Raw genomic sequence first — 9,494 nt, 5'->3', positions numbered from 1 at the left:
ATTTATATACGTATGTATATAATTATGTTGGTCAGTCGCTAAGTTGTGTCCGACCCTTTGCAACCCCATGAATTGCAGCACACCAGGCTTCCCTGTCCTTCACTATCTCCTGGAGTTTTCTCAAACTCATATTCATTGTATATATTTAATTTATTTCTTTCAGTGAATAAGTCAGAGGATAAACTGGCATTTAGCTGTGGGCTGGTCTCCCAGGCTATTACTGGGGCCCAGGATCTGATCCTCCAGCTGAGCTGAGGGGCAGCATTGAATCTGCCAGGCTGTCCACACCGGGACCCTCTGGCGATGACCACGAGGCCAGCCCCCTGACAGCTCCCACGTCATGCCTGCACAGAGCAAGGCCAAGAATCTGGGTTCAGGAAGAATTCTCTGCATTTCGACAAGCAGAGGCTGTGTTAAGCCCTAAAATATGACTCCTCACATGATCTGGTCGTGACCACGGCATCCTGGTGGGGCTCACAGCTCACAGAGCAGCCAGGGCCACAGGCAACACTGGCCTGGTGTCCCAGCCAGAGAAGCCAGCAGGGTCTAGCACACCTGTCCTGGGGAAGGATGGAGGAGGGGGAAAGGAGCCCCCTGCTGTCCCAGGTAAGCAATGGTGTGGCGACTGCCAGGGTTGGGGGTATTCTCTCTCCCCCACCCCACCCAGAGCCCTGCTGTGTACTGGGGAGGCGGATGCCCCGCTGCTAAGATTGGGGTGGGGCTTTACTAATCAGGTGCCTTAACCACCCCCAGCACCCTGTTCCAACCCTGAAAGGTGACCCAGCATTGCCCTTGTGTTTAACATGGCGTGGGGTGCATCCACACCCCAAGGATAGCACACACCCAGGGACCATCACCCAATGGGCCACCCCCACATTTTCCCTGCCCCCCTTACCTGTGACCCAGCCCTCATCGGCCTTCTCATCTCCCTGTTGCCCCCGTCTAAGGCTGCCATCCACTCAGCCCCGTATGGCCCCTAGACAAGAGATCTGGCAGGTCTCCCTGTGGATCTAGGTGATGGGAGGGTGAGCTCTGGCTCGGTGCAAAAGGGGCTGAAGGCCAATGTCATCGGCAGCTTGTCCTTTTGCTCTTACTGACTTGTCGAGGTCTGGGGGATGCTGATGAATAACCCCTCTTTCCTCTGCTCTGATGTGGTCAGACAGGTGGGGAGTAAAGGGCTGATTTCTTCCTGGGATACTGGGGACTCTGCCCAGGCCTGAGGTCTTAGCTTCCTCATTCTTCCCGCAGCCAGACTTCAAGGGCCTGCTGCCCCTTCCCCTACAAAAAGGGGGCAGAAGCCCTCCCACACCTGCCTGCCAGTGGAGGAGTTGGGGAACAGGCAGAACTGAGGCGGAGACTGTCCGTCAAGGGACAAAATTCCATCGATGAAACTGGCAGCTTCTCCCAACCTCATGATCAGTGATTCAGGCCTCTGTTGGGGAACTGATAGGAGGGTGGGCCCCCCACCCCCACCTTTAGCACCCCATTATTCTTTTCCTGGGTAAGGCCAGGGCCCCCAGACTTGGCTGAGTGTCCTCCTGGAGGGCAAGGTGGAATCTTTGGGAGGCCCTGCACCCGCAGAGCCTTGGTTTCCTGGCCACACCCATGTCCCCGGGCTTCTAGGATCTCTGAACGCCCCCTTCCACCTCCGCTGTCCAGCTTCCTCCCCCGAAGGCTCTGACCTCGCTCCCAGCTGAGTGTCACAGGGACTGAGTGAAGGGGGTTGCACTGGTGAGAACTCCCTCTTCCTCCTTCCCCTGCAGGAGGCTGGAGGTCAGGAACCACCCCTCGCCAGGAGCAGCCCCCTCACTTCCAGTCGCCCAGGACCAGCTCCCTGGGAGGACCCGGCCTGGAGGGCAGGCCTTGAGGGGTTCCTGGCCTGCTTACTCCCCTCAGAAAGCAGCTGCCTCAAGTGCCTACTCTTCTTGTCCAACTTCCTCTTCTCCCTGCTCAGCCTGCTGGCCCTGGCCATCGGGCTCTGGGGCCTGGCTGTCAAGGGGTCTCTGGGGAGTAGTTGGGGGTCCCCCCTGCCTGCAGACCCCATGCTGGGACTGGTGCTGGGCGGGCTGGCTGTCAGCGCTGTGAGCCTGGCGGGCTGCCTGGGTGCCCTCTGCGAGAATGCCTTTCTGCTGCGCTGTTTCTCCGGGGGCGTCCTTGCCTTCCTGGTGCTGGAGGCTGCAGTGGGGGCCCTGGTGGTGGCCCTCTGGGGCCAGTTACAGGATGGCCTGGAGCACGTCCTGCGCCTGGCCATCACCCACTACCAAGACGACCCAGACCTGTGCTTCCTCATCGACCAAGTCCAGCTGGGGCTGCAGTGCTGCGGGGCGGCCACCTACCAGGACTGGCAGCGGAACCTGTGAGTCCTGGAGCCCACGAGGGAGGGGCCGGGCCGCACTCACATGCCCATACTCACTTGTACACACATTCACCTGTACAGGCTCCTCACCCGTATATACTCACACGTGTGCACATGCTCATGCAGGCACATTTGCACATGTACACGCTCGGGCCCAGCCAGGGCCACATGGTCATGCAGGGATGTTAACAGAGAAACTCAGCTGGCAGACATAGAAAATCATTTTTGGAGATTGTTGTTTTGTTTTTTCCAGTGAGGATATCACACAAGACATCTCAGTGTCGGTTGAAATAACTTTTAAGTTAATCTAGCTTCCCTTGGAGAAGGAAATGGCAATCCGCTCCAGTGTTCTTGCCTGGAGAATCCCATGGATAGAGGAGCCTGGCAGGCTACAGTCCATGGGGTCGCAAGAGTCGAACATGACTTAGTGATTAAACCACCACCAGCTTCCCTTGTGGCTCAGCTGGTAAAGAATCCGCCTGCAATGCGGGAGACCTGGCCTAAATCCCTGGGCTAGGAAGATCCCCTGGAGAAGAGAAAGGCTACCCACTTCAGTACTCTGGCCTGGAGAATTCCATGGACTGTGTAGTTCATGGGGTCGCAAAGAGTTGGACATGACAGCGATTTTCACCTTCACTTTAGGTTAATCCAAGACATCCCTCCAGACCATGACTCCACGGTTTTCCCTCTACTGTGTGTGTATGTATGTGCACGCGTGTGTGTGTACGTGCGTGTGTTTAGAGTCACATGGAGACTCTTGAAAACCAGCCACTTACCCAAGCCTCCCTGAGACGTGCTGAGCCCTTCCTTCCGAGTACCAGGCGCCCTAGAAGCACTTGCAAGGCTTGTTCTCACTGTGGCCATCTGTGGCTTTGGGTTGGTGGCAGCCCTTTCTGATGTTATGTTCACCCAGCCTACCGGTCTCCAAGCCCCGGCCTTAGTGAAGCCCACTCTTCGAGGAGATGAGACTGTGCCTGTATGGGGCGGGGGGCGGTGAGGGATGAGCCTGCAGCTCACAGGGCCCTGGACGCTTTGACTAGATGCCTAATCAAAGCCGCGGGCACCTGAGGGCTGCCTGAAGCAGGTGATAAGAGCGACACTCCCTCCAGGCCCTGTGAGCTCCTCCCAAGCCTCCTGTCCCTTGTCGCTGTCCAGTGCAGCCCCTCACGCCCCCACCACAACCCACTGACCCCCACAGAAGCCTCTGCCAGTCCTCAACCCACCTTCTCCGGCTCCAACCCTGATGCTCAGACCAACTCAGCAGCATCTGTGGGGCGAGGCCGTCTTCCTTCCAGCTCCCATCAAACGCTGGCCTCCCTCCATCTGTCTTGTGCAGTGTGAGCCTTCTAGCCAGGAAGCATGTGCAGAGGCCTGCCTGGTGCGGGATGAATTGTAGAGAACTGGATATTGTGTGTGTGTGCGTGTGAGCATGCACAGGTGTGATGTGTGTGCCTCTATACTTGCATGCCAGTGTGGATTCATGCTGTACGTGTGTGCAGTCATGCCTCTGTGCTTGCATCATACACACATGCATGCCTACGTGCCTATGCATGTGTGTGGCCATGGAAGTTTGGAGGTGGGTAGGAGACATTCTGGGAAGCTCAGTGGTAAAGAATCTGCCTGCCAATGCAGGAGACACGAGTTCAGTCCCTGGGTAGGGAAGGTCCCCTGGAGAAAGAAATGGCTACCCACTCCAGTATTCTTGCCTGGAGAATCCCATGGACAGAGGAGCCTGGCGGGCTACAGTCCATGGGATTGCAAAAGACTCGAGCACAACTTTAGTGACTAAGCAACCACAAAGAGACAGTTCACACTGGGGTCCCAGACCAGGGGACCTGCCCTCCAGACTGACACTGTGCGCCCTTGCAGGTACTTTAACTGCAGCTCCCCTGGCGTCCAGGCCTGCAGCCTTCCTGCCTCCTGCTGCATTGACCCCTGGGAAGGCGGAGCCTCTGTCAATGACCAGTGCGGCTTCGGGGCCCTGGGCCTGGACGAGGACGCGGCCCAGAGGGTGGTGCATCTGGAGGGCTGTGGCCCCCCGCTCCTCCGGTGGCTGCGCAGTAACATCCAGACTGTGGGCTGCTATGCCATCGCGGTCGTGCTGGTCCAGGGGCTGGAGCTCCTGCTGGCCATTCAGCTGGTGAGGGCCCTGACTGTCCACAAGGGGGCAGCAGGGAGTGGGGGCCTGTCCATAGGAACCCCAGACCCCGTGTCCCGCCCTCTGCCAAACTGATCATGGGCTGACCAGCTCCGGGGACAAAAGACCAGAATACAAGGATGGAGTCTGGGGCTGCAGGCCTCCCTTTCCCTCCCGGGGCAGATGTCAGAGTAACCTGCTTGGGTGCTTAGGGACACGCGCCCTGAACCCCCAGGCCACCTCCGCCTACTGACTTCCAGCTTCCCAGGGTTCCCTTTCCCTCACACTGCCTGCTTGCTTGCAAACGCTGCTGTTCCAAGGGTAAGCTGACCTCGACGACGGCCTGGCCAGCATCTGCCTCCCATGGAGGGTGCCAGGCAAAGCCACCTGGCCAGCAGGGAGAGCGGGGGGCGAGAACTGGATGAAATCCTGCTGCCAAGCCTCCACCTCTGAATTTCACCTTGACCCTCACTTCCAATTTTCACCTCTGACCTCCACTTCCAACCACCTCCAAGTCCCACCTCCAAGCCCAGCCTATGAAGCCCCATGTCTTCACCATAGCCTGGCACCTGCCCTCCTCTGGGGCCATCTCCCCCTTTCCTGTCCGTTGAGGCTCAGGCCTCTCCCTCCAGAGTCTTTTTTTGTTTTTGGCAGAGTGTAAGTTTTATTGCGATGTATCACTCATACAGTAAATTGCACCAATCTTAAGTGGGCAGCATAAGGCTTCTTACTCAACGACACACCTGTGCACCCCCCACCACTACCAGGTCTAGCTCCAGCCCCAGCAGAGTTCTTTGTCCCTTCCCCAAGGTCACCCCTGTTGGAACTTTTTTACCTTCAGGTTTGTATGGCTTTTTCTGACCTTCACATAGACGGGATCACGGGGCCCCCTTCTCGAGAGTCATTGTCCAGTCACTCTGCTGTGTGAACAGAGCCCCACGTCTGTGTGGACATGCACTTGGGCAGTTTCCAGAAGGTGACTGCTAGTAGGGACAGTTTTGTGCAGGTCTATGTGTATGTATGACAGCGTGCCCCGCTGTGAGGTCAGGAGTGGAGTTGCAGAGTTGCTGGTGGGCATCTGTCTGGCTTTAGTGGACACTAAGGGTGGGCAGGGGGGCCCAGTTTCCCTGCACCTGTCTCCTCACCTGTGGGGAGCAAACAGGCTTTCTCTCCCTCTGACCCGAGCTCCCATCCCTGCAGTACCTGAGGCTGCCTGCCTTGCCCCGATCCAGCCTTCAGGAGCCTTCTCAGCACCCAACGTGTTTCCTCCCCTCAGCCTGGCCGAGGCCCCGCCATCCCTGCCACCTGCGCCTGCGCCATCCACTCCTACTGAACAGACCCTACCCTCGGGCCCTGTCCCCACTGACAGCACACCCCAGACAAGTGGTGGGGAGCAAGGCTAACTTTATTTGAAACAGAACAGCGAGCGTGGGCCACGTTGGAAAGGACAAGCTTCCTACTGGTGTGACTGGTCCAGGGGGTTCTCATTGTCTGACGCCTGCAGGACTCCTGCCATCCTCCTGCTGGCCCAAGGGCCTCAATTGGGAAAGGCTAGTGAGGGGACCCCGTCCTCACCCCCAGACAGGCAGGCCAGGAGGCAGGGTGTGGCAGACACCACTGGGAGGCCTGCCCTAGCTTTCCAGCCTGGGAAGGAGAGGGTCTGTGGACCAGTGTTTCTGGAAGTTAAGCAGGGTCTGGCTGCCCCGAGAGGGTGTCCTGAAGGGAGGTGGTGGGCTCCTGGTAACTAGCGTCCAGGAGGCTCGAGGCTGCTGCCCTGTGAGGGTCTCCAGACACAATCCAGACACTCTGGACTTCCCAGGGGCACAGCTCTCCTCACAGGAATCTTGAGCAGGGGGTCACGGCGGGCAGTGGAGTAGAGGGGCCAAGGGCGGGGATCCAGGGCTAGATGATGCCGTACTGGGCCAGCTCGTGCAGCTCCAGGTGGTTGAAGGCCTCCCACGGGCAGATGACGGTGATGTCTGCAGGACAAGGGGGCAGTAGGTTGAGGGTCCCATGGCTGCTGGCGCCACCATGCCCTCTGGGCCCTGTTGTCCACACCCCAGTGGTGAGGGTACAGGGTCCTTGGGCATAGAGCCCTCCTCTCAGGACACACCACCTTTGGGGGGTATCAAATGGGTTCCCTGCCCAGGAAGAGAGTGGGTGCAGCAGGCCTGGAAGAGGCGGGGTGGAAGGTGGGCCTTGCTGCTGGTGAGAGGGGTTGGGGTGGGGACAGCAAGAGCTTTGTTCCTCCCAGCCCCTCCAAGCACCCACTGAAGGAACGACCCCACTCTGAAGCTTGCAGTCGGGAAAGGGAATGAATCACAGCTAGGGGGAGGTGCCCTCTGCCTGGGGTGGGGGGCTGGGCCTCAGGCACTCTGGGTGGTGGGCGAGCAGGGGGACCTAGGTGGACACTTGTGGTTGTCATACCTGTTCCCAGGCCTTCCATTCCAGGGATGTCATCACCAAACCTGCAAGGACAGAGCAGTCAGGGCCGGTGGCCAGGAAGAGAGGAGGGGTGTGGGGGACGTGCGTGTACTTGAGTGCAGGTTCCTGGGAACGTGGTGTGTCTGAGTGTGTCCTGGGTGTGTACAGATAGGGCTGCGTGTGTGGAGATGCACATCAGTTAGTGGGGTGCTGGTTGAGTGTCTGGGTGATGGCGTGGATGGGTGTGCTTTCCAGACCTTTCAGCAATAACAGCTAAAAAGGACACCCCTCCCCATCCCCAGGGAATGGGGACCCTGAGACAGGCCAGCTCAAGCCCCCAAGAACTGCCCCACCAGCTTAGGAGGATGGGATTGCCTTCCACCAGAAAAGGGTGGTGTGAGGCCCCACCCAGCCCCCCACCTGCAGTGCAGCCCCCCTCCCTCCTGTACAGCTGGTGGGCCCTCCACCCCCTCTCAGAGCCACCCCTCCCACAGCTCTGCTTACCCTTGGACACCTTTCTTGGGGGGCTTGCTCTTGAACTGCCTGGTTTGCCGCTGCTTAAATTTCGGGGGCCCTTTCCTGGGAGTGACGGGTCCCCCCATCACCCTGGTGGCCGACCGGATCTCGGCCTTGGGTGGCTCCAGGTTCATGGCCAGGTTGGCAGAGATCCCGCAGCGACCTTCAGCTTCTGGACTGCCCCACGCTCTGGGCCCTCCTGCTTCCGACCCTCCTCGCCAATCTCAGCTCCCTGGAACAGAGGAAACCCTGCAATATGAGACCCACCGGTTCCCAGTAGGACTTGGATGGCAGTCCCCTGACCCGGGGAGCCTCTGCCAACTGCACTTGGGGCCCAAATGAGGACCGGGAAGGGGGTGAGAGCGCTGGGTGGTCCCCAGGGGCAACCTCCTTATGGCTTCCTCCTTCTGCATTCCCCATCCCAATCTCTGGGGTGGAACACTCAGCCTCATTTATGGTGGCATGTTGGGCACCCAATGGCGCCTAAAAGTAGCCTGAGAAATGGGAGGGCAGGGGAGGGGCCTGTGTCACAATGAAACCCCCAACCGGGCTGTGTAGCCTTGGTTCCAGCAGCGTCTTCCCTCTGTTGGTAAACATAACCCCTCCACCTGCCACCACTCGCTAGGTGCCAGCATCACCTGCTGGTGTCCTTGAACCCACCGCATGGAGTGGCCTCCCTTCCTCCTCTCCCCCAGAGCTTCCCCCTGGATGCCCTAAGCCCTGGTGACCTTGGCCACGGGAAGCTCACCTTCCTTTAAGCCTATTAGCACCAGGGGTAGACTAATCTCTCAGGAAGCACTGTGAGCCCAGAAGGTTCTGGGGCTAAGTACATGACACAGCCAGGAGCCGTAGCTACCCTGGCACTGGATGCCCCAGGCATCACCTCTTGGGGCCCCTTTTCTTGTCCCCCATTTGTGGGCTGCAATGCCTGACTTCTGTCTGGGGCCACTACCCACTGCCTGCTAGAGTTTAAGGGCTGAGACCAGTTGGGAGGCAAGGACAGCTGGTTCTGTCAAGACCAGCGAGGAAGGCCTGGCCATGAGGACCAGGGCACCTAGAGTTGGATGGGCCCTGCTGTGGACCTCCCCTCCCTAAGTTTTGGCCTCTGTGCTGGGACCAGCATCAGCCTGAGAGGAACCGGGGGTCAGGGGCCAGATCTACACTGGGTTCAAGGTGGACAGCGGCAGGTCTGGTGGCCCTGGTGGCTCAAACCCCACAACACCCACTCCTCACGGCCCAGGCACTGTAGGCCCAGCCAGACCCTTTCCCCAGTTCCAGGCCATGGGCCTGGTGCGGGCAGTTCTTAGACCTGATGGAGCTCCAACTATCAGATGCTACCCCATGGAAACCGCTGCCTGAGCTTCCCTGGCTCCAGCCTGGCCTGTAGCTTGTGCCCATTTAGGTTGGTTGAGTGTGTGTGGCCTGAAGCTCCGAGACCATTGCTAGCCTCGGGGACAGCCTGCACCACCGTCTGACATGGGGAGCAGAGGATGTGATAGGCTGGGCATCCTCTCTGAACAGGGTTGTGGGTGGCTTCCCATAGACCCAGACCTCAGGACGGTGGTGAAAAGCCCACCAGCTCCCCACCCTCTGGACAGATACCCACTAACACCCTTGGGTAAGTGGCCACCGGGAAAGGCAACCTGAGAAGGTCGCTACTCACCAGGTTCCAGGGCAGCAGGTCTCAGGGGACCATGGGTGTGAGTGGCAGGCCTCCCTCAGCAGGGCGCTGGCTGGGCATTTATCCTGCAGCTGGATAAGCTGATTAGGACTGTGCCTGACACCACACTAATGAGATTGTGGGGTTGGGTAGCACTACCGAGGACTCCCCCGAGATGGGGGAAGGGGCTCAGGTGTGGTCAAGGGAAGGACAATCTGGGGACAGGGTCAGGGCAGGCAAGGGATGTATGATCATGAACAACCAGCCTCTCCTGAAGCTGCTTGTTTTTTAAAAAAATATTTATTTGCTATGCTGGGTCCTAGTTGTGGCATGCGAGATCTGAAGTTGCAGCATGGGAACTCTTAGCTGTGGCATGTGGGATCTAGGTCCCAGATCCGGGG

At 58.8% G+C, this 9,494-nt stretch overlaps 2 protein-coding genes across 2 annotated transcripts; one reads left to right on the top strand and one right to left on the bottom strand.

Moving 5' to 3' along the window:
• The first annotated feature begins 483 nt into the window (after nucleotides 1-483).
• Nucleotides 484-5,186, top strand: TSPAN10 (tetraspanin 10). Its single transcript, XM_042256815.1, has 3 exons — nucleotides 484-606; nucleotides 1,764-2,356; nucleotides 4,226-5,186. The coding sequence occupies exons 1-3, from the start codon at nucleotides 571-573 to the stop codon at nucleotides 4,587-4,589; spliced, it is 993 nt and encodes a 330-aa protein (XP_042112749.1). The 5' UTR covers nucleotides 484-570; the 3' UTR covers nucleotides 4,590-5,186.
• A 694-nt stretch (nucleotides 5,187-5,880) lies between these two features.
• On the bottom strand, nucleotides 5,881-9,152 carry PDE6G (phosphodiesterase 6G). The gene is made up of 4 exons (XM_004013076.6): nucleotides 9,097-9,152; nucleotides 7,422-7,665; nucleotides 6,921-6,961; nucleotides 5,881-6,472 (listed from the first exon to the last, which is right to left on the bottom strand). The coding sequence occupies exons 2-4, from the start codon at nucleotides 7,565-7,567 to the stop codon at nucleotides 6,396-6,398; spliced, it is 264 nt and encodes an 87-aa protein (XP_004013125.1). The 5' UTR covers nucleotides 7,568-7,665; nucleotides 9,097-9,152; the 3' UTR covers nucleotides 5,881-6,395.
• Nucleotides 9,153-9,494: the final 342 nt, after the last annotated feature.

Source organism: Ovis aries, chromosome 11 (genome assembly GCF_016772045.2).
Source record: "Ovis aries strain OAR_USU_Benz2616 breed Rambouillet chromosome 11, ARS-UI_Ramb_v3.0, whole genome shotgun sequence".
NCBI classification, from domain to species: domain Eukaryota; kingdom Metazoa; phylum Chordata; class Mammalia; order Artiodactyla; family Bovidae; genus Ovis; species Ovis aries.
Note: the sequence above shows the minus strand (reverse complement) of the source record. Positions and strands in the feature narration are given on the sequence as shown.

Excerpts from the sequence above, each read along its gene's own strand:
- TSPAN10 (XM_042256815.1), top strand. The coding sequence starts at position 571 with ATGGAGGAGGGGGAAAGGAGCCCCCTGCTGTCCCAG. Across the intron at positions 607-1,763 it reads GGAGCCCCCTGCTGTCCCAG|GAGGCTGGAGGTCAGGAACC; the intron begins GTAAGCAATGGT and ends CTTCCCCTGCAG. Across the intron at positions 2,357-4,225 it reads CAGGACTGGCAGCGGAACCT|GTACTTTAACTGCAGCTCCC; the intron begins GTGAGTCCTGGA and ends GCGCCCTTGCAG.
- PDE6G (XM_004013076.6), bottom strand. The coding sequence starts at position 7,567 with ATGAACCTGGAGCCACCCAAGGCCGAGATCCGGTCGGCCACCAGGGTG. Across the intron at positions 6,962-7,421 it reads CCCAAGAAAGGTGTCCAAGG|GTTTGGTGATGACATCCCTG; the intron begins GTAAGCAGAGCT and ends CTGTCCTTGCAG. Across the intron at positions 6,473-6,920 it reads AATGGAAGGCCTGGGAACAG|ACATCACCGTCATCTGCCCG; the intron begins GTATGACAACCA and ends CTTGTCCTGCAG.